This window comes from Pipistrellus hanaki, assembly GCF_964339955.1.
Source record: "Pipistrellus hanaki genome assembly, chromosome: 5".
NCBI lineage: Eukaryota > Metazoa > Chordata > Mammalia > Chiroptera > Vespertilionidae > Pipistrellus > Pipistrellus hanaki.
In genome coordinates, this window is record NC_140507.1 from 102,697,551 (window position 1) to 102,722,102 (window position 24,552).

Consider the following 24,552-nt stretch of genomic DNA (forward strand, 5'->3'; position numbering starts at 1 on the left):
CTGGTCAAGGCATGTTTCTCTCACACTGATGTGTCTTGCTGTCTATCCCTCTCTCTTCCACTCTCTCTAAGATCATGGGGAAATATCCTCGGGTGAGGGTTAAGAAGAAGCAGCAGCAGCTCAAGCCCAGGTGCCTGCCCTTAACTCACTCCCCTGCCATCAGCTGCTCCATCTTCCTGGACATTATCAGTACTGGGAAGACCTTGACCAAGCAGGATCCCCAAGCTTTAAATCCAATGACAGTGCTCAAATCCTACGCAAGAAGGAAGATGCCCTTTTTATTTCCTCATCCAATGTCAACAACACAGCAAAGCCACGTGACACTGACTGCAGGGAAAACTACTAGCCACATGCGAATGAGACTTTTTAGAAGTCTTTTTTTTTTTTTTTTTTAAGATATTTTATTGATTTTTTACAGAGAGGAAGGGAAAAGGATAGAGAGCTAGAAACATCGATGAGAGAGAAACATTGATGATCCCCTACTGGGGATGTGCCTACAACCAATGTACATGCCCTTGACTGGAATCAAACCTGGGACCTTTCAGTCTGCAGACCGATGCTCTATCCACTGAGCCAAACCGGTTTTGGCTGGACCAGAATTCTTACATCCACGCGTATGACCCACAAAACAGGTCACTGATTTCTCAAAACTGCGTGTTCATGGTTGATGTCAGATTTTTATGGGGAAATGACTGAAAGTTACTCTTTTTTGTCGTTCTGTCAGTGAGTGAGGTGTCTGACCTTTGCTCAAAGTAATGTCCCTTCCTCTGGAGATGTGACATCAGCTGGGAGGGCACTGTTACCACGGGCGAGGTGGCTCAATGCAGCCGCCCGGGCTCTGGGCGTGAGGGGCGGTCAGCGGTCAGCGGGGCCGCGGCAGCTCCTCGGGCAGGTCGCACAACTTGACCTCGATGTGGCCGTGGCTGAACGCCTCGCCCTTGGTCTCCACGGCGTCCTCCCCGCGGCCGGGCGCAGTCCGCCTCTGCCTCAGGGCCGTGCCCGAGGGCCCGCGCCGCCGCCCGGGCTGACCGCTGACGCAGCAGCACACGGAGGAGAGGAAGTTCTTCCGGAAGCTCTCGTTCATGAAGGCATAGACGATGGGGTTGCAGATGGTGTTGGAGAAGCCCAGGATCTGCACGACAGCCAGGACTGTCTTGACAGTGACCTCGTCGTACTGCTCTTCGAAGCTGCCTGGGAGAGAGGCACGCCTGAGGACGCGCCCTGTCCTACCAACAGGACATGGACCTCTGCGTCTCGTCTGTCCCCCAGCATGCTCGGACGGGAGGCCAAAGGCGTGGAGACTGCTCCAGGCCATATTGAGGGTGTCTGCAGAGCACAGCCGTGAGGGGCCTTCATGCTCAGAGCAGCGGGGCTGAGACAGGGCCGGGCCGGGCAGGCGTGGGGGCTCATGCATCTCAGCCGAGTGCAAGCTGCAGTCAGCCCAGGAGCCGTGGTTGCTCCTCAGCTGTTCCCTGTGTCCCAGAAACACGGTCATCCGAGGGCCATGCCACGTCGGAAGCCAGCGGGGAGACTGCCCGCGGGGCAGGACTGCACGGGGTACTGAGCTCACGGGGCTCCGGGCAGAGGCTCTCACTGGGGGACAGAGGCTGGCTCCTCTCCCAACACTTGTGTGACGTGGGGGAGCAGAAGGCACAGCATGGAGGGAGGGTGTCAGGGGCCTCCCTGGATCGTCTGTAATTAGTAAGGACGCTAGAGGCCTGATGCACAAAGATTCGTGCAAGAATGGGCCTTCCTTCCCCTGGCTGCCAGCACCGCCTTCGCTCCGGCCAGAGCCACCTTTCCGCCTTCCCACACTGCCCAGGGCCCGGAGTGGCTGGGGCAGTGCGGAACGCAAGTGTCTCACCCCGTCCCCAGCTTCTGGGCACCTTCCTATGCAAATTGACCTGCCATCTTTGTTGGGTTAGTTTGCATACTCACTCCTGATTGGCTGGTGGGCATTGCAAAGGTACAGTCAATTTGCATCTTACTCTTCTATTAGTGTAGACAAAATTCGTGCACAGAGGGGGTGTCCCTCAGCCCGGCCTGCACCCTCTCCAATCTGGAACCCCTCCAAGAATGTCTTACTGCCAGTTTACAGGGATCGGGCCTAAACCGGCAGTCAGACATCACTCTCTCAATCCGAGACTGCTGGGTCCTAACCACTGTGCCTGCCATCCTGCTTGCCCCAAAATGCCCTCCCACCAGCCTGATCACCCCAAACTGCCCCCCATGCCAGCATGCTCCCCCCCAACTGCCCCTCTGCCAGCCTGCTCACTCACACCTGCCCTCCCCACTGACCTGCTTGCCCCCCAACTGCCCCCCTGCTGACCTTCTCACCCCAAACTGACCCCTGCTATCCTGATCACCCCCAACTGACCCCCACTGATGGCCTGCTTGCTCCCAACTGGCCCCCCTGCTGGCCTGATAACTCCCAATACCCCCCTCATTGACCCGATCACCCACAACTGCCATTCCATCCTGGCCTTATTACCCTGAACTGCCCTCCCTTCTTGGCCTCTAACCACCTCTACCTCAGCCCCACCACCATGGCTTTGTCCAGAAAAACATCTGGAAGGTCTCCTGGTAGGTCTCCCAGTCTAATTAGCATATCACCCTTTTATTAGTATAGATGGAGGCCTGGTGCAGGGATGGAGGCCAGCTGGTTTGCCCTGAAGGGTGTCCCAGATCAGGGTGCGGGTCCCCACTGGGGTGCCTGGTCAGCCTGGGTGAGGGGCTAATGGCTGTTTGCAAGCTGGCCAAGCCCCCCAGTGGGGACCCTCATCCCATGGGGGTGTGGCCAGCCTGGGTAAGGGGCTGAGGGCTGTTTTCTGGCTGGCCACGCCCCCCCCCAGAGACCCAGGCCCCCAGCTCCTCCTTGAGCAGAGGCCAGGGCAGGTGGGAAGCTTGGCTTCCTCCATCACTAGCCTCCTGCTCCCTCCAGCTCCATGGCGTGACCATCTTTGTTGGGTTAACTTGCATACTCACTCCTGATTGGCTGGTAGGCATAGCGTAGGGACAGTCAATTTGAGTGTTTCTCTTTTAGTGTAGGTGGTCATGATTAGACAGAACTCTCTGCCATGGTCTAGTTATCTTGCAAACACGAAAGAAACCTGTTCAGCATTTGGTACTTAATTGCCCCTAGGCATAGCAACACATTTCACAGATGCATTTTGCATTCTGGCAGGAGAGAAGCAGGGCTCCATCAGGGGAGGACCAGCACTCACCGTACTCCATCAGCATGTGCACGACGTGGAAAGGAGCCCAGCACATGGCGAAGAGGGCCACCACGGTCGCCATCATGGCCACGGCCCGCTTCTTCTTCCTGAGCCCACGGGGACACAGAGCCGTTAACCTCTCTCCCTGGCAAGTGTGTCAGGTCGATAGCAACGCCATGAAATCAAGCCTCAATCCGGACCCCAACAACATTCCGACGACATTAACGAAGTTAACGCTCCGTTCAGTGTGGGCTGTTCATCACCTTTCCCGTCGCTATCACCCTCACCCACATCCCTCACATTGTAAACACCCTGGGATGTGTGCTCAGGAGGGGGCTGATGTCATCAGTCTTCCTGGCAAGCCTTTGATAGATGCAGACACTGGGGCCCCGAGAAGGTCCAGTACCCCGCAGGGTCAGGTGGCCAGAAAGGGACTTAAATGAATACGGACTCCTTTGGTTTAAATTGAGGGTGTCCAACCTCGTGCCTACGCCCTTACTCTGTCACATTGAAGACCACTCGCCCCTATGATAGGGAAATATCAGTATTTACAAAATATGGGCAGCCCTGGAGATATAATTAAAATGTAAACCTTTATTATATCTCTAAATAACACGATTAGCCAGGATTTCCAAAAGTTTTCACCATTTCTCCTGTAAAGGAGATAAGCACGTGCAAGCCATCGACACATTGGCATGGCGCTTTAAGTTTATAAAAGTTCGTCGTCCTGATTTCTCATTTCAATGTGGGAGCCCTTTTCCCCAGGAGGGAGGAGAGCTGAGTCCACTGGAAGTTCCAAGAGGCTGAGCATCCCCTGCCCTGAGGGAGGATGTCTTCCTACAAACTGTGCACCAGGGGACGCTGCACATGTGAAGAAATGCTCAAGTCTCTTAAGACCACGTGACTTCTTACCAGGTTTTGTTTACTTTTGTTTTTAATGGCAGTCCAGTGTTGATTGTTAAATGAACCATAAGTTGCATTTTAAATTTTCTGCTAATGAATGCAATAAAAAATCCATGCCCTTTGGTAAAAATAAAATATATCAATGATTAAAGAAGCCCTAACTGGTTTGGCTCAGTGGATAGGCCTGCGGACTCAAGGGTCCCAGGTTCGATTCTGGTCAAGGGCATGTACCTTGGTTGTGGGCACATCCCCAGTAGGGAGTGTGCAGGAGGCAGCTGGTCGATGTTTCTCTCTCATTGATGTTTTCTAACTCTCTATCCCTCTCCCTTCCTCTTTTAAAAAAAGAGCATGACCTACTTTCCCAAGGATTTTCCTATGTTTTAGGAAAGCATCATCTCCCATGTTTTAGCATCGTGCCCGGGTGGGAGGCCGGAGGGACGGACTCGGTGGTCCCTGGGACCGAGGGTAAGGCAGGGCAGGAGGAAGGAGACTTCCGGCTTCTCGGTGCTGTGAGTGGCAGGGAGGGGAGAGTCCACAGCTCTCCCACCTCGTCCTGCTGACAAATGGATGGAACAGACACTGTCTAAACCCCGAGGAAGCTTCCCTCTGTGAGGGTGGAAGTGGGGCTGGTGAGCTTGCTCTTTCTTCCTGCCATATGTGGAATCTCAAAAGTGTACAGAGAGCTCATGACCACCCGTGAAGAACAAGGGACACTAACAAACAGCACCCAATAACTCCGAGGTCCCTGGTAACCATCCCATGTGGCACAACTAGTTAAAAATATGTCTGCGGACTGAAAGGTCCCAGGTTCGATTCTGGGCAAAAGCATGTACATTGGTTGTGGGCACATCCCCGGTGGGGGGTGTGCAGGAGGCGGCTGGTCGATGTTTCTCTCTTATCGACATTTCTGGCTCTCTATCTCTCTCCCTTCCCCTCTGTAAAAAATCAATAAAATAAATTAAAAAAAAAATATATATATATATTTATATAAATAGATATATATATATCTGAGCCCTGCTGACATGGCTCAGTGGTTGAATGTCCATGTATGAACCAGGAGGTCACGATTCGATTCCTGGTCAGGGCACATGCCCGGGTTGCGGGCTCCATCCCCAGTGGGGGCCATAGAGGCAGGAGGCAGCCAGCCAATGATTCTCTTACATCATTGATTTTTTTTCTCTCCTCTCTCTCTCTTTCTCTCTCTTTCTCTCTCCTCTCCTTTCCTTCCCTCTCTTCCCCTCTCCCTCTCCCTCCACCTTCCTCTCTGAAATATATATACTTAAATATATATATTTGAAACTGAGGAGAATCCTTTATTAAAGCGACCTGGTGATTTTTGACATCTCGTTTCCATGGATGGTCCGAAGCACTGAGCTGTCGCCCACTCTCTTGTGGATCCAGAGCTCGTAGCCAATCTTGCTGTACAGGCTGAGCATGAGCAGCAGCGGCAGGAGGAAGAGGATGACGAGGATGAGGGTGGTGTAGACCTTCTGGTGCACCGGGCTGCTCCACTCCTCCAGGCAGCAGATGTGCTCCTTCTCGTAGAGGAAGTCATACTTAACCTTTGGGGCGAGAAGGGCCGGGTGAGGAGAGCCAGCCACCGCGGGCCTGGGCCTGGGGACGCAGACCCTGCTGTGGTTACCATGGGGACAGGCTTCAAACGACATACAATTGTGATTTTCTTTTGTTCTGAACTGTGTGGTTTTCCCCCTCATCACTGATTCAATTCTACAGAGTTTTAGTACTCTCTTTGCTATTTTAAATGAATTGAGGCCCGAAGCCTGTTTGCTTTCTATCTCTCTCCACTTTTCACACTCTGGGCATAGGTTTTCCATAGAGTACAATGCCAGAAACAAATCAGTTTCACTAAAAGAGAGATGTTGACAGGAAGCCAACAACCTTAATTGCTCTAACCACTCACCCTTTAGTTGGGACATTCTTAGCTGAAGCAGCCTCCACCTTGTTTGTCCCGTGTAAGTTCTGTTATTTCCTGCCTAAGGGCTACATGTAAATTTCTGTTTATGTTGCCTAAGATGTTTTCCCCAAAGCCTCAATAAAAGGGGATGGCAGGGCCAGAGCAGTAGTAGTTCTCCCGGTATCACCAAGTTGAATTTCTTCAAGTCTCTTCATTTGTGTGCGGCCCTTCTCCAGAACCTGAACCCTGAATTGGAACCCTTTCCACATGGGACGTGAAAGAGGTTCCTACAGTACAAGAGCCCTAATGGCCAATGTATGAATGAAAATAACATTTCCTGCCATGTGCCAACTAGTTCCAATGTCACCCCAATAAATTTAATAAAACAAGAGATCTTGAGGTGAATGAAAAAGTGGGGTCCAAGCTATTGCTGATCTAAAAACATTCAGACTCTGGTCTAAGCCTTTGAGGGATGTATTCTATAGAAAGCCAATGTCTGTGTTTTAATACCATTTCTGACCAACTCATCTCATCAGTTCAAATAATAATAACAATATTAAGAAAAAGAGCAATGCTAATAAGAGACAAAGTAAACATTTAGCATATATACAAAAGTCATTTCTCTGGATAATAGGAATAAACGTCAGGGAATTTGTCAAAGCGACTGTCATTGTACCCACTCTGGCACTTTCCAGATGGAAGATACTTAGGTCTCAGACGTTCTTCTGCCTCCATCCCCACTCCTCAATGCCAAGTGAAGGGTGAATGAAAAAGGCTGAGCATGAGCAGCAGCGGCAGGAGGAAGAGGATGACGAGGATGAGGGTGGTGTAGACCTTCTGGTGCACCGGGCTGCTCCACTCCTCCAGGCAGCAGATGTGCTCCTTCTCGGGGGGGCTTTTTTTTATCCTCGCCAACCATAAACCACATGCTCTGATCTAGGCGTTATTTACAGACACAACTAACTGGGAATGGAAACACTCCGTGAAGAGGAAGATTAAGATCCAGACTCCCCGGGAACAGAACATCAAAATGAAATCCACCTGACGCCATGCAGACAGCGCCAGCCGGGCCAGCCATGGGGACTGCTTGCTGGCATGTTCTAACACAGTACAGGTGTGCGCTGGTGGAAAGACCGGCTGCTATGACGTGCACTGACCACCAGAGGGCGGATGCCCAGTGCAGGAGCTGCCCCCTGGTGGTCAGTGCACTCCAATAGGGGGAGCACTGCTCAGCCAGAAGCCGGGCTCACAGCTGGTGAGCACAGTGGCAGTGACAGGAGCCTCTCCCACCTCCACAGCAGTTGGACATCCCCTGAGGGCTCCTGGACTGGAAGAGGGTGCAGGCTGGGCTGAGGGACACCCTGTCCCCTGAGTGCACGAATTCTGTGCACCAGGCCTCTCATTGTCCTATATGCCAGCCCTGGGAGGGAGCCTGCAGGAAGAAAGCAAAGGGGTTGGTGGTATTTTACCCCTCTGGGTGCAGGGCCAGCCTCGGTCAGGCTCGCACACACTGGCTCCGATGGAATGTAGGGGTGAGAAGGAGCCGTGGGTGCATACAAATACGGTTATTTGCTTTGAAGAATGAACTCATACTTTTTCCCAACAGAAAGCAAATTGGATTTGGCTGCTCTACCCGACAGCAAGGACTAGCTCTGTCACTTAGATTGTGTGTACTTTCTACAAACTAAATTAGTCCCACGGATTTAAAATACATTAGGAGGAGCATGTGCTAAAATAATTGTATTTATTTTTGTTAATCCTCACCCAAGAACATTTTTCCATTGATTTTTAGGGAGAGTGGAAGGGAGAAGGGAAGACAGGGAGAAACATGGATAAACACATGGACTGTTTGTGAGTCTCCTGCATGCACCCCGGCCAGGAGCCTGCAACCAAGTGCATGCCCTTGACCAGAATCAAACCCGGGACCCTTTGGTCTGCAGGCAGACACTCTATCCACTGAGCCAAACTGGTGAGGGCTAAAATAATTGTATTTAAAAACAGACATATTTCCTGGAGTTCTGTGGGCAGGAAGTGGACCCTGTGGTGGGAATGGGTGGGGCCATTTCTAAATGGCCCCTCTGTGCACGGTTTCCTGATGCAGAAAAGGCCTCGGAGAGAGAGCGGGTCACGGAGCGTGGAACCCACACTTCCAGAGCAGCTGTGGCCCGGGAGCTGCAGCTGGAACCGCAGCGGTTTCCTCTTTGAGACATCATGGAGTCACGACTTAGTCACAGGCAGCATCACACTCAGGGGACACTGCCCTCCTGTCCCCTCTCTGCTTGGCGGTCCCAGGAGAGAGGGACAGGCAGGGAGGCAGAGAAGAAGGGGACGGTCACACCCCCTCCCGAGGGCCAGGTGCTAGGCCCACAGCAGCTCACACGGGGAGGGGGATGGTGCAGACTCACTGCGGGTTCAGGCTGACAGGGTCGTGACGCTGGGCTGGGCATTTTAGCGACAAGGACCACTGTCCTGTCTGAACGGCCAGAGGAGCGTCAAGCTCAGCCAGGCTCCGTAGGGGCGTCCCACCAGGGAGCAGGGAAGGGAAGGAGCCTGCCTCCTGCCCTCACGGTGGAGTCTGGCTCACTCAGTATCCACTTACACCAAGAATCAAGCCGCCGCACATTCCCGGACAGAGAAGCGAACCTGGACCTTTCCCTTATATCATCTACAAATGAACTCCCAGTGGGCTGCAGCTTACATGTACAGCCTGAGGCCTGAGAGCATAAAACTCTGAGGAGAAAACACAGCAAGCACCACTCATGTTTCTGAGCGGTGTCTTTTTGAACACATCCCCTCAAGCAAGAGAACCAGCATGAAAATAATCACAGGGAGCTGCATCGGATTAAAAAGCTTCTGCTCAGCAAAGGAAGCTGCCGACAGGATGAAAAGACCGCCAACAGATGGGAGAACTTGTTCACAAATGGTATGTCCAATAAGGGGTTGGTATACAAAATAGAGAATAAAGTCGTACAACTCAGTCACAAAAACATAACAACCCAATCAAAAACGTGGGCAGAGGATGTGAAAAGGTATTTCTCCAAAGAGGACATGCAGGTGGCGAGCAGACCCAGGAAAAAAGGCCCAACAGCACTAATCAGCAGGGAAAGGTGAGCCAAACCCACCACGAGATGACACTGCACTCCAGGCAGAGGGGCTGCGGTCAGAGAGGCCACAGACACGCGTGCTGGTGAGGATGTGGGGCAAAGGGAGCGAGCCCTCGTGCACTGCTGGCGGGAGAGCTGACTGGTGCAGCCACTGTGGGAAGCAGGATGGCGATCCCTCAAGGAACTGAAAACAGAATTACCATATGACCGAGCAATTGCACTTCTGGTATTTACTCAAAAAGCAAACAGACAAAATGAGGACACTGCCTTACATGCAGCCCTACATTCCTTGCAGCATTATCTACAGTGGCCAAGGTATGGAAGCAACAAAGGTGTCCATCAATAGATGAATAGTTAAAGAAGATGAGGTAGCCTGCCAGAGTGGCTCAGTGGTTAAGCATCGACCTATGAGGCAGGAGGTCATGGTTCAATTCCCAGTCAGGGCACAGGCCCAGGTTGCAGGCCCAATCCCAGTGTGGGGCATGCAGGAGGCAACTGGTCAATGATCCTCTCTCATCATTGAGGTTTCTATCTCTGTCCCCCTCTCTCCCTTCCTCTCTGAAATCAATAAAAATATATCTTTTTTAAAAAGAAGATGAGGTATATGTGTTCGATGGAATACTACTCAGCCATAAAAAAGAATGAAACCTTGCCATTTGTGACAACATGGATGGATATATAGGATATTATGCTAAGGCAGTGGTCGGCAAACCGTGGCTCGCAAGCTGCTGTTTGCCGCTCTGTTGACTAATGAGTTTGCCGACCACTGTGCTAAGGGAAATAATACTAGGCAAGGACAAATGCCATGTGGTTTCACATATATGTGGAATCTAAAAGCAAAACAAAACATAACCAGACTCATAGAAACAGAGACCACAGGGTGGTTACCAGAAGGGAGGGCCGGGAGGGGGGGTGAGAAGGGGAAGGGGGACATTGCCAACAATATTGTGGTAAGGGCACGGATGAGGATGATCACTAGTCAGTGGGGTGATCACATTATCGAGTCTAAAACTGTTAGGTCACTATAGGGTACACCTGAAGCTAATATAACCAGTGTAAGACTGTATACCAACTATATATTTTACACATAAAATGTAAAAAATAAAAACAAATACCTAACACCAGGTTTTAAGTGGACCCTCGTCTGAGGCACGTGTGGCACCCTGGCCGGTGGACACTGCGTGCTGTGCTGATGTCAAAGCACAAAAGGATGCACCATTTGAACATGGTCTCAGGGACGCCTGTGCAACCCTCCTGGGTCTGGAGACCACTGTCCGTGCTGGACACGCCCAGTGGGCGGGGCCAAACCAGCAGGGCCCTGCCCTGCCCTCACTGTGACTCCCCGGGCAAGGAGGGCCCAGCTGACCAAGTGGGGGGCAGAAAGAGGCTGGATAAGCCGGTCCCTAAGTTTCCAATTCAAACTGCAATCTGTCACTGAATAGGAGACAGGTAAGAAAGGACTTAGGACAGAGAATCAACTAGTAAGGAGATCATCGGTCACAATTATTTTATGTGACTTCAAAACACAGCAGGTCCTCAGGTTCCGTCGGAGATCCGTTCCTAAAGCAATATAACTCGATTTTTGCCATAAGTCGGAACCCACCTCAGCACGCGCCTCCACCTCCATCCCTCACATGCAGCACAGACCCAACAGTATAAAGTGACACAGTAAAAAAATTTAAAAGAAAGAGAACAATTCCTGACTTTCACTTGTGGTAAATACAGTAAATAATAAAAGACACAAAGCACATATGTGCATACATCAAAATGATGGAACTTTTTTTAAATACATAAATAGGAGATGGCAATGTAACCACGAAACCATGTACATGGAGTCTGAGATAACCCGAGGACGTATGGTGAAGTATGTGGAGTGACCCCCGGACGCTCACGGCCTGACTGGCCATCGCAGAGCCATGTCCAGCTGCAGGAAAACGCAGACTCTGAGCCTGCCAAGTCTTACCCACAGGAGGTCAAGGACGAGCGGGGGGAAACAGCAGGGAAATCTTGAAACATGTTATTTGAGTCCAGTTGGAAAACCTCTAGTGAAATCATAAGATCAGGGGGGATCCAAGATGGCTGCGCCCAGGTGAACACCTAGCCGCAGCCGCACACAACAATTTCAAAAATACAACTAAAATATAAAACGGACATTGCCCAGAACTACAGGAAGGTTGACTGACTGGAAATTGTACAGCGAGAAGCAAGGAGAAAACCAGAAGGAGGCGCAGAGGAGCTGGAAAAGCCCAAGGTACGGAGACGCGGAGCGCGGAGAGGACGGAGCCAGAGAGGAGGGGGAGGCGGAGTGCCTGGCGGGCGTTCCCTAGCGGAAAGGAGATAAAACTCCGACTGTGCTGGGCCCCCGACTGCTCTGAACCCCAGTTCTAGGCCAGACCCCGGGGACTCAGGCTCAGTCATAGGGAGCCTGGCTGTAAGGCGGAACCCCAGGGAGCAGCGAAAGGAGGTCCTGGAGGAGCGCACACTGCGCGCAGAGAAGGGACGGTCGGCTGTGCCGCGGGATTGCCCTGACGGAAGGAGATTTGGGCTCCAGACTGCTCTGAATGCCACCTCCAACTCCACTTCCAACTGAACTGAACCCCAATACCGGGCTCATTGGGGGAGAGCATAGACTGTTTGGCAGCAGGTGAAAATCGAGGGCACCTTTCTCTCAGAGGCGCCAGCAGCGAGCACTGAAGGACCCGCATAGGGGGGGCTGACGGAAGCCAAAGCTGCAGGCTCCACCCTGAAACCCCATCCCATCTGTAACTGTGAAATGCGACAACAAAATAGATCACAAAAGAAAGAAATGGAGGACAAAAAGCGTCTGGATATAGAGTTCAAATCTACGCTTATAAGGTTTTCCAAGAATTTCCTAGAAAAGATGGATAAGACCTATGAGGATATGAAAAGAGATCAACTAGAATTACAATAATAAGGAGTCATCAAGAAATGATAAAGGATCAACAAGAAATAAAGAATACATTGTCTGAAATAAAAAATATTTTACAGAGTCCTAAAAACAGAAGGGAAGATCGCAAGAATCAAGTCAAAGATTTGGAACATAAAGAACCAGAAGACACTCCTCCACAGAAGCTAGAAGGCAAGAGAATCCAGAAAATTGAAGATAATGTAAGAAACCTCTGGGACAACTTCAAGCCAACTAACATCAGAATTATGGGGGTCCCAGAAGATGAGAGAGAGCAAGATATCGAAAACATACTGAAAGAAATATGACAGAAAACTTCCCCCACCTGGTGAAAGAATTAGACTTACAAGTCCAGGAAGTGCACAGAACTCCAAAGAAAAGGAATCCAAAGAGGACCACACCAAGACACATCATAATTAAAATTCCAAGAGCAAAAGACAAAGAGAGAATATTAAAAGAAGCAAGAGCAAAGAAGGTAGTTACCTATAAAGGAGCACCTATACGATTGTCAGCTGACTTCTCAACAGAAACCATGCAGGCCAGAAGGGAATGGCAAGAAATATTCAAGGTGATGAATAGTAAGAACCTACAGCCAAAGATAATCTATCCAGCAAAGCTATCACTCAGAATCGAAGGTCAGATAAAGAGCTTCACTAATAAAAAAAAGCTAAAGGAGTTCATCACCACCAAACCAGAATTATATGAATTGCTGAAGGGGTTCTTTCAGAAGAGAAAGTAAACAAAGATAAAAATTATGAACAACAAATACGTAACTATCAACAAGTGAATCTAAAAACCAAGGAAATTTTTAAAAATCTGATGAACAATAGTAACTGTTGAATATAATAGAATCAGAGGTATGGAAGGGGAGTGAACTGATGATTCTTGGGGAAAAGGGGAGAGGGGGGCATGGGAAGAGACTGAACATAAACTGTGCACCTATGGATGAGGACAATGGGGAGTGGGGAAAGGGCAGAGGGTGGGGTGGGAACCTGGTGGAGGAGAGCAATGGTGGGGGGAAAAAAAGGAACATTTGTAATAATATGAACAATAAAAACTTATTTAAAAAAAAAAAAAAAAGGAAATCATAAGATCATGCAGATTCGCTAAAACCTCTTGCAGGAAGGAAAATTACTATAACCAAGAGGGCGGGACATTCTCAGTATAAAGACCAGCCCAGCCCGAACCCACCTCGAGTCGCTGCACGTGCCACATGGGGGCGCCGACGATGACCGCCACCAGCCAGACCACACCTGTAAGGGTCACAGCCATCAGAACACCACTCAGCAGAGGGCAGCCCGTCCTGCTCAGTTTTCTAACCCAGTGGTCCGCAAACCGCGACTTGCGGGCCTCGTGCGGCTCTTTGGCCCCTTGAGTGTTCTAACGCCACTTCTTCAAAACAGACTCACCCAGGCCGAAAACCAACTTCTGCTCACGGGCCATGAAGTTTCTATCGCACTGTCCGTGCATGCCCGCACGTGGTATGTTGTGAAAGAGCCAAGGGGCCAAAGAGCTGTGAGCCGCAGTCTGCAGACCACCTCTCTGTCTCTGTCTGTCTGTCTATCTATCTCTGCACATCTATCTATTCTACCCCCCTCCTCACTGTAAATGTTACCTCCTGTCCAGTCATTTCTCCAGCCAACAGAAGCGTTTGGGCGGAGTTGAGTGTAATTGGCCTAGCTCAGTGCCAATCCCCAGTGCGGGCGGGCTCAGGGGCAGACACGAAGGAAGGTGGGTGAACAGGAGGGAGGGGGTCTGTGGGCTCTGAGCAGGGGAGTCTCCATCTGCCACTGGGCAGGGGCACAGGCGGCGGCCGGAGGTGGGAGAGGGGCCTGGGTTCTGAGCAGGGCCGGCCAGGACTGCCTGTTACTGACTTCGCTTTCAGAGGGCGAGCCCCGCTCTGCGCCTCTTTCCTTTTAGTAACTCCTCCCGCCAAGGCTGCGCTTCCCCGCCTTCCACACCGCCCGCTGTGTCTGGATGTCCTGCTGGCGGATGGTTGTCAACTGTTAAAAGCAAAGAGGTCTCTGAACTCCTGGCAGGAAGGAACAACGTGCATTTGGGACGAACTAAAACTAGCAATTTTGTCCGCCTGGTTTGTCTCCTTGAAATGAGCGGCCCCCGAAGCCCTGGGCCCCGCTGGCCCCCTCCCCCCGGGCGGTGCTAATGGCTCCCTGGACAGCCACTTTAGTGGCTCTGCGCCAGCGGAGCCTTTCCGCCCTAATGCACGCCACACTGAGGGGCGTGAGGCTGTAAGTGGCTGGAGGGTAATTATGGGGCAGAGTCCTCCGGGGATGGCTGGCTGGGACATTGCTCTCCAAGGCCGCCCAGCAGCCTCGCAGACGCAAGAGATGGCTGTGCCTGTCAGGTGTCAGCTACACCCAGCACCCAGCACCCAGTACTCAGCACCCAGTGCTCCCGTGGGCCCAGCCTTCTGGGCTGCACTCTGTTCTCTGCTTTTCTAAACACACTCTTCCTGCTCCACCCTCCACCCCCCGTGAAAACCCACCTGCACCAACGGCATCGCAGCCACTTCTTGGGTCGGGAAGCCCTAAGGACTGTCCTGCAGCCCTGCCTGCCATGAGCTGGCCTAGGTCACGGCCGTCAGCAGGAAGTTGAGCCCTAAACCCAAGGGCACATGTGGAATGAGAGGCCTGGTGCTGGGGTGGACAGGAGGGGAGGGAGAGAGGCTGGAGAGGGGGAAGAGGGGGAAGGCGGAGAGGATTGAAGCCGACCACCCTCCTCCCTTTGCACCCCCGGGTGCCCGCCCTCACCCCCGCCCTCACCCAGTGCCCGCCCTCACCCCCGCCCTCACCCAGTGCCCGCCCTCACCCAGCGTGGCGAAGGCCCGGCGGTGGGTGTAGCGGCACCTCACGCGGAGCGGGTGCACCAGGCCGTGGTGGCGCTCCAGGGCGATGCAGGTCAGGGTGAGGATCTCGGTCACCACGGCCGTGCACTGGGCGAAGGGCACCATCTTGCAGACGAAGGCACCTGTGGCCGGGAGACAGGGACACGTCAGAGGGAGAAGCTGGGTGTGTGTTCACGCTGAGCCTCCGTCTCAAAGGCCGTGTCTGCAGTCACACTGCAGAGCGCCCTGCCGATGGGTACAGGGGCAGGCTCGCTCCCGGGGCTCTGAGCTGTGTGATCAGGACGGAGCAGTGACAGGGCCGTGGAGAGGGCAGCAGAAGTCGCGTGGCCCTCCCGGCAGGAGAGCAGGCAGGGAGAGGGGGGGTGGCCTCCTGCGCCCCACACCACTGAGGCGCCTTCAGTCCCTCCCTCCGGTGCCTGTCAGTCATCACACGGGGCCCTTCTCCCCAACGACGCCCACACTGTTTCTCTTCTCCTCTGACCTCCTGCCCCAGACTCCCTGGTCACCCAGTCCTCCCTCCACCACTTCCCCTTCCTCTGTCCCAGAGCCAAGGTCTTGAGCCCGTGGCCCCTGGGCAGCCTGGGTGTGCAGACACGCTGCCACGACACTGTTAAATCTGTGAGTCCACGGCCACGCTGAGTGTGTGTGTGTGAGGTCTCAGCCATCAGCCTACCTCTGCGTGGTAGGTGCGCCTCACCCGTTGCTGCTATCGGCACTCTCTGCACCATCACGGTGGGCATCTGCTCGGGGACAGAGATCCCTGGCAGATGCTGGAGAAGTCCTGTGGGCTGCACTGTCCCCAAGCTGAAGTCCCCCACCCCCTTTCCTCAAATGCACCACCAAGCTCTGCAGGGCAGGGGAGGGGTGGCCTCACCCATCCACCCCTTCCTTCGTGGACCGGCCTCCCCAGTCCCACCCTCACGTCCTGCACTGCAGTCTTTGCTCAGATGTCACCTTCTCAGTGGGGCCATCCCACCTGGCCCCTCCTTCCTCTCAGTCCTGGGCGCGCACACGTGTGCTCTCTCTCTCTCTTTTTAATATATTTTATTGATTTTTACGGAGATGAAGGGAGAGGGAGAGAGAGCTAGAAACATGGATGAGAAAGAAACATCCATCAGCTGCCTCCTGCACACCCCTTACCAGGAATATGCCCGCAACCAAGGTACATGCCCTTGATTGGAATCGAACCTGGGATCCTTCAGTCCGTAAACCGATGCTCTATCCACTGAGCAAACCCCTCCCTCACTCTGTCGCCTGTCTGGCCTCACGCACAGACGGTTTGTTTTATTGTTTGCTGAGCGTCCCCATACCGACTGGAAGGTGCTGCCCATTTCCGCCCGCGGGGCACCTGGCTGGGGCCGCACAGCACACACACACACACACACACACACACACACACACACACACGCTGGCTTTCAGCCAGCAGCGAGGAGGCAGGAGGCTCTCAGCCAGGCTGGGGCTCCTTTCCCCTGGGAGAGGCTCCTCAGGAAACGCTGCTCCCAGATCCTGCCCCTTCCACTGCTGCTCCCGGGGCGTCTGACACACTAGCCGCCGGGTCCTGCGCTGTCTGGAGGGAGCTCTCATATCCCTGCGGAGTCTTCCCAGAGGCCCCAGTTGTTCCTCAAATGGTCCAGGGGGACCCCGTGCACAGGGGGGAGGGAGATGGGAAGCTGGCTAATGCAGAAACCATACGACTGCCCTGTCTTCTGTGACAGTACCTAAAATCTTCCCACCATTTGTGCTGCAGTTTTCAAGTGGTTGCTTTACATTGAACTTGAAGCGAATGGGGTCCACTTAGTGGACAGTTTCTGTGACTCCAAGGTGCCTGTTGCCCCAGGCACTGCCCTTCCCACCCTTCTCGGAAGCCCCGAAGGGCGACCCAAGGCCAGTCACAGCCCCAACCTCGGTTCCAGCTCCCCAGACCCTAACCCTGCTCAGAGTCAAGGCCGCTTTTGCCCAGCGCGATCGTTTAGATGCAAAGTGTGGGAATTTCCTTCCGATGCTCATTTATTTTGTGGTTTGAGCACCGATCCCACTGTGAACGCCACAGTGTACTTCAAATCCTGTTTTGTAAGTGAGCCTTGTACCAATGAGCATGTGGGTACATTCTACTATCTGTCATCTTACCCTTTTTATGAATCCAGACAGCGTCTATCCTTTCTTTGAAGTTTTGATCAGAATTTCTTCTATTCTTTCAACCACATTGTGTTGTTATTTTCTTAAGTCAGACAGCCCAAGGCTAAATGAGGATCAGAAGGAACTTTCCATGAAATGGACACAGTTTAGGCATAACTATCCAAACAAATGAAAATTACTGTCATAAGGACACATATGTAATTCCTTAATCAATAAAGAAAAAAATAAATTTTCTTCAAATCTTAAAAAGAAAAAAAAAAGAAAAAGAATTACTGTCGCAGTGGTGTCTCCTTGTAGTGCTATGCATCTTGTCCATGATAATCACACAGGACTTTGGTCCCTGCCTTCCTGGCATCACCTGATTCATCCGATCTCTGCGGGAGGTGCCCTGGAGCTCTATGAAAAGGGAGGGGTAGTATCCACCTGTCCGTGAGCACAAGGCGAACGCTTCCCTCAATGAGATAAGCACCCGGTGCCGGATGTATTTTCACAAATGGCAGCTTTTTGCCATCATCAGACAGCCAATGGAAAGCGCTGAGCTCAGTGCGGTCTGGGGGAGTTGGCAGGTTGTTTGTGGCTCACCTGCCCAGGATGGGCATCTTGTTCCGCATCCTTATTCCCCAGGGAAGACGCCGCAGCGCACAGGAGAAGTGTCTGCTTAGGGCCGCACAGCTGTGTGCGACAGCACGGAGCCGACCCCGGTCACGGCGCCCCCCTGACTCAGTGCCCCCCACTCTGTGGCAGCTCTAGCCCACGTGCTCACGAGTCACCTGCTCAATAGTCCGCGGAACAGGTCTGCACCACGCCCTGGTTCTACCATCTGTCATCTCACCCTTTTTATGAATCCAGAAGCATTTGCCCAACACCCTACTTCTGTTTTTTTATGTTTTAATATATTTTATTGATTTTTTCACAGAGAGAAAGAGAGAGGGACAGATAGAAACATCGATGAGAGAGAAACATTGACCAGCTGCCTCATGCACACCCACTGGGGATGTGCCTGCAAGCCATGTACGTGCCCTTGACCAGAATCAAACCTGGGACCTTTCAGTCCGCAGGCCGACGCTTTATCCACTGAGCCACACTGGTTTCGGCCCAATGTGCTGCTTCTGACCTTTCTCCAAGCCACTTGCTAAGCAGTTGCCAACACTGCTTCCTTGATCACATTTCTGAGTGTTGTCCATGGCCTGCATGCAATCGACGCTGGAGATTGAATTCTTTTACAAAGTAGGTAGCTGCTCTTTGGCTCCCCCTCGTTTATCTCGATCTGTAGTCCCATTCGAACCAGCTCTGCTTTGCCCTTTTGAATTCGGAGATCATTTTTCAAGGTCTGGCGGCCCGGAGTGAGGGCGACACTGAGGTCTCGGGTTTTGTCTCTGCCCTTTAAGAATGTCAACCACCGACCCTCCCTCCACCTTTAGCTCCTGTCTCTGGTGGCTCTTCAGTGTGACTCCCCAGTGTGACTCACACGGGTCTAAGCTGTTTTTGCAAGAATGTGTCCTTTGTGACATTTCTTCATATAAATGGCAACTTATGGGAAGCCCTGGCCAAGCAGCTCAATTGGTTGAGTGTAGTCCTGAACACCAAGAGGTTGTGGGTTCAGTTCCTGGTCAGGAAACCTGTCTGTGTTTTGGGTTCAATCCCAGGTCAGGGGTCAGGGGTCATGGGAGGCAACCCAAATAAATATCTCTGTCTCCCCACCCCCCCTCTCCTAATCTCCCTCCGTTCTCTTTTCTCTCTCTAAAAATCAATAAGAACATATCCTCAGGTGAGGATTAAGTAATAACAATAATAAAAAACTGGGATAATCCTAGAATTCCTGGTAGAAGGCACTGTTTTCTTGGGATGTTCTTCCCTTTTTTCCATCTGGGACTATCAGTCTTTAAAATCAGAGTGTTTCTCAGAACCTTCCCAGAATGGTTATTTCTTATATTTTCATTGTCTACCTACCTGCATTTTTGTTTGTTTGTTTGTTTGTTTGTTCTTAATATATTTTATTGATTTTTTTACAGAGAGGAAGAGAGAGAGATAGAGAGTTAGAAACATAGATGAAAGAGAATCATCGATCAGCTGCCTCTTGCACACCCCACACTGGGGATGTGTCTGCAACCAAGGTACATGCCCTTGACTGGAATCGAACCCGGGACCTTTCAGTCCGCAGGCCGATGCTCTATCCACTGAGCAAAACCGTTTCTGTTACCGGCATTTCTTAATCTCAATGCATGAACTCTGCTCCCTGTGGGCAGGTGAGGCAGGAGCCCCTGCTGGGGAGACAGGCAGATATAGGTCCTCCTGTGTTGAAAGAGCCAGGGAAGAAGAGGGTTGGGGGTGTACAGTCCAGTGCCCACCAGGTCATGAGTGACAATAGACCACAGCTGAGAGACTGCTGCGACCTCTGAGTACCCCTGGCCCCTGCTTGTCCCTCCGGCTTCACACTGATCATGTGTGCCTTCAACATCCTTCTAGTGCATTCCCTTCTCAGCTGTTCTCAGAACGAAGGAAACTTACTTGACATCCTTTTTGCTGGTTCCTTTTTCTCTGGAAGATATGTTGCCTACAATGCAGACTCTGCTGGTCAATGCTCCTTCTGTGTGCGTTGTCAATGCCAAGACAGCTCAGTCCAAATCTGACTGTTTTAGTTTGCCTCCACTGTTGCTTCCATTCCTACTTGAAAACTGCAATAATTCTCCTTTGCCTACTGGATTGGAAGCAAATGCTTTGGTTTAATATTTATTGCTTTCCTGCCTTTACATACTTATGCAATTTAAGTTCCAGAAGATAAACTCATTTTGGGGCATGAATGGTGTCCACTGACCTATACCCACTCCCACCTTCACACACAGTGCAGGCCTCCATAATTCACATAGGAATAAGACCTTGTTATTTCTAAAAATGGGGCTGGGAAATAGAAAACAGTTGGGCCCAGTATTTGTTTTTACCCCAGTGCCACAGTGACTCTCAAAAGGATCCAAGTGAAAAGGTCAGAAATAAAAGAACAGAGTACTCATGTAGGAAAGATGAAAATCATCCTTAGATTAATTTAGAAAACGGTGTAAGGAGCTATAAGTGCGGGAAAGCATCTAATGACGAGATTCGCTCTGAAGAATGTGCTCCAAGGTTGACTGAAAGAAATCAATATGGGCTGCTTTTGTTCTTCTTTTCCAGTTCTTTAAGATACAGGGTTAGGTTCTTGGGATTTGAGGAAATAATAAAAGAGCAGCATAGAATGAAATAGAGAACAAAAAGACTATATAAAAATTAATACAACAGAGAGCTGGTTCTTTGAAAAGATTATTAAAATTGGCAAACCCTGGTTAGACTCACTAAGAAAAAAAGAAAAAAGACTTAGATAAACAAAATCAGAAATGAAATAGAAGTCAACACTCAATAAAATGTGTATAGAAGGAAAGTACCTCAACGTCATAAAGGTCATATATGACAAGCCCTCACCTCAGTCAGTATCACACTCAACGATGAAAAACTGAGAGCTTTTTCCCTAAAATCAGTAGTAAAATAAGTATGTCCACTCTCATCACTTTCATTCAACATGTTCTGGAAGTCTTAGCTAGAGCAATAAGGCAAGAGAAAGAAATAAAAGGCAGCAAAATCGGGAAAGAAGAGGTAAAAGTGTAACTCTGCAGATGGCATGATCCTGCATATAGAAAACCCTAAAGACTCCACCAAAAAACTATTAGAAACAATAAATAATACAGTAAAATTGCAAGATATAAAATCAATGCACAAAAATCCACTGCTTTCCTTTAAACTACAAAGTTTCAGAAAAAGAAATGAGAAAAAATTCCTTTTGCAATAGCAACAAAAAATAATAAAACACTTAGGAATAAACTTAACAAAGGAGGTGAAGGACCTATATTCTGAAAACTACAAAGCATTATTAAAAGAGATTGAAAAAGACACAACAAAATGGAAAGGTATACCATGTTCATGGATCAGAAGAATCAACAAGTTAAAAGGACCATATTGCCCAAAGCAACACACAGATTTAATGCAATCCCCATCAAAATCCCAACATCATTCTTTGAAATAATAAAAAAAGTAATCAGATTTTTATGGAACTACAAAAGACCCTGAATAGCCTAAGCAATCCTAAGAAAAGAGAATTAAGCCAGAGGTATCACACTACCTGACTTCAAATTATACTACAGAGCTATGATAATAAAAACAGCATGGTATTGGCAGAAAAACAGACACACAGACCAACGAAGCAGAAATGAGCTCAGAAATAAAAACACATCTATAAGGGCAAATCTTTCTTAACAAATGAGCCAGAAACACACAATGGAGAAAAGAAAGCCTCTTCAATAAATGTTGTTGGGGAAATTGGAAAGCCATGTGCAAAAGAATGAAACGTGAGAGACTTCACCAGGGTGAAGGTGGCTCCTGTCTTGCTGGGGCTGCACCCACCACAGGGGGAGGTGGCTCCCATCCCGCTGGGGCTGCACCCCACAGGGAGGAGGCTGGGAAGACACTCACCCTGGCCCCAGGCATGCCCCGCCTCACCTTCCTGATGCTGAGCCCACTGAGGAGATTGGGTGAGAGCTGACTTCCTAGCTCCTGGGAGTCTCCAAAAGGAACCCTCCCACACCTCAGGCTCCCGTAACCTCAGTCACCACATGTCCCCCTTCTCCTAGCCCCTCCATAGGCCCTGGACAGCCAGAACCTGAACACCCCGAACCTGACCCGACACTCCCACTGCACCCTCCCACTGAGCGCTCCCCACTGCACATCCCCACTGTGCTCTCCCCACTGCACACCCCCACTGCACACTCCCCACTGCACACCCCCACTGTGCTTTCCCCACTGCACATCCCCACTGCACACTCCCCACTGCACATCCCCACTGTGCTCTCCCGACTGCACACCCCCACTGTGCTCTCCCCACTGCAACCCCCACTGCATACTCCCCACTGCACACCCCCACTGTGCTCTCCCCACTGCACATCCCCACTACACACTCCCCACTGCACATCCCCACTGCACACCCCCACTGTGCTCTCCCCACTGCACACTCCCACTGCATACCCCCACTGCACATCCCCACTGCACACTCCCACTGCACTTCCCCGCTGTGCTCTCCCGACTGCACATCCCCACTGCACACCCCCACTGTGCTCTCCCCACTGCACAACCCCACTGCACATCCCCACTGCACATCCCCATTGTGCTTTCCCCACTGCACACACCCACTGTGCTCTCCCTACTTCATACCCCCACTGCACATCCCCACTGCACACTCCCACTGCACACTCCCCACTGTGCTCTCCTCACTGCACTCGCCCCGCTGCGCTCTCGCCACTGCACATCCACAATGTGTGCTCCTCACTGCACATCCCCACTGTGTGCTCCTCACTGCACACTCATCACTGCACTCTCCCCACTGAGCGTGCCCCACTGCACACTCCCACTGCACTCTCCCCACTAAGCGCTCCCCACTGCACCTCCCCACTGTGCTCTCCTCACTGCACTCGTCCCGCTGCGCTCTCCCCACTGCACATCCACACTGCGCACTCCCCACTGCGCTCTCCCCACTGCACATCTCCACTGTGTGCTCCTCACTGCACATCCCCACTGTGTGTTCCTCACTGCACTCTCCCCACTGTGCTCTCCCCACTGCACATCCCCACTGCACATCCCCACTGTGCTCTCCCTACTGCACACTCCCACTGCACTCACCCCACTGAGTGCTCCCCACTGCACACTCCCCACTGTGCTCTCCTCACTGCACTCACCCCACTGCGCTCTCCCCACTGCACATCCACACTGCACACTCCCCACTGCGCTCTCCCCACTGCACATCCCCACTGCACACTCCCACTGCACACTCCCCACTGCACATCCCCGCTAAACACCCCCACTGCACACTCCTCACTGCTCATCCGGAGGCCTGATGTCAGCAAATGCTCATACTTCCTCCATCCTTTCTTAGAACTCCTCTCCCCTCCTGCTCTGAGGGAGGCCTGGTTCATCCACAGGTCACCCTCCTCAGCACCCACACCCCACAGGTCTCCCTCCTCCTCACCCACACCCACAGGTTACCCTCCTCCTCACCCACACCCACAGGTCACCCTCCTCCTCAGCCATACCCACAGGTCACCCTCCTCAGCACCCACACCCACAGGTCACCCTCCTCAGCACCCACACCCACAGGTCACCCTCCTCAGCACCCACACCCACAGGTCACCCTCCTCAGCACCCACACCCCACAGGTCTCCCTCCTCCTCACCCACACCCACAGGTTACCCTCCTCCTCACCCACACCCACAGGTCACCCTCCTCCTCAGCCATACCCACAGGTCACCCTCCTCAGCACCCACACTCACAGGTCACCCTCCTCTTCACCCACACTCACAGGTCACCCTCCTCAGCACCCACGCTCCACACAGCAGAGCCAGGAAATGCTGAACAGGAATGTGGCTCCCAGGACTATTCATCGGTGCAGTCCTGGGCAGAGGGGAGGGGAGGTGGAATGCTGGTAAGACCCGAGTGTAAGTGTCTGATTCACATCAGGGGAGCACCGTGGCTTAGACGATGACTGGACACTGATTTCAGAATCGCGAATCCCCAGGATGGCGTCTGTGCAGCAATAAACGAGGAAGAAGAGACCGGAGGACAGAGAGAGAGCCTGCCCAGCAAGCCATCAGGGACAGGGACAAGGGGAACGAGGCGAGAAGGAAAGGGCATTTGTGGACTCCTCCAGAAGAGAGCACGTGTCTGCATTTACGGAAAATGACACTGAATACACTGGGTGAGACAGAACATGGTTTTCTTAATCACCTGGGAGGAAAAAGCAGGTGCAGTCATGAATTTGGAAGAGTTTTAGATGTTGTGACCAAACGGCTAAAAGGAGAGGGAGTCGGAGACACACCAGGAGGACCGGCTGCGGGTCCGACAGTAAATGCCACGGCCGCGGGCCCACGGCAAGTCCGTGCTGGAGCCTGACCACATGGGGGAGTGAGCAGACGGGAGCCAGAACTTCCAGGGCCCGCTCCTCATCACTACGGCGACACAACCCATTCTCACATCGGAGGTAACAGCAAAGTCACAAGCAAGCCCATTGACTCTTCTGGGGGAAGGAGGCCCCCCCCGGCCTGCTCGGTCTTGTTGGGAGTTTTTGTGGGGTGGGAGTGGTGGCTGGTGGCTGGGACATGGCTGGTGGCTGGGACGTGGCTGGTGGCTGGGATGTGGCTGATGCTGAAACATGGCTGATGGCTGAGACATGGCTGGGATGTGGCTGGTGGCTGGGATGTGGCTGGTGCTGAAACATGGCTGATGGCTGAGACATGGCTTGGATGTGGCTGGTGGCTGGGATGTGGCTGGTGCTAGGGCGTGGCTGCTGGCCGGGATATGGCAGTGCTGGGACATGGCTGTGTTGGGATGTGGCTGGTGCCGGGATGTGGCTGGTGGCTGGGACATGGCTGGTGGCTGGGATGTGGCTGGTGGCTGGGACGTGGTTGGTGGCTGGGATG

At 52.0% G+C, this 24,552-nt stretch overlaps 1 protein-coding gene across 1 annotated transcript in view; it reads right to left on the reverse strand.

The window, feature by feature from the left end:
- Positions 1 to 779: 779 nt before the first annotated feature.
- The window catches only part of QRFPR (pyroglutamylated RFamide peptide receptor), a gene marked incomplete at its 5' end in the record, with an annotated part of 29,278 nt that continues 5,505 nt past the window's right edge, over positions 780 to 24,552 (reverse strand). Inside the window, 5 exons of the mRNA XM_084883270.1 lie at positions 780 to 1,191; positions 3,225 to 3,322; positions 5,445 to 5,680; positions 13,255 to 13,316; positions 14,893 to 15,051. Coding sequence (XP_084739396.1) covers positions 863 to 1,191; positions 3,225 to 3,322; positions 5,445 to 5,680; positions 13,255 to 13,316; positions 14,893 to 15,051 — 884 coding nt within the window. The 3' untranslated portion in view covers positions 780 to 862. The remainder of the gene's footprint in view (positions 1,192 to 3,224; positions 3,323 to 5,444; positions 5,681 to 13,254; positions 13,317 to 14,892; positions 15,052 to 24,552) is intronic.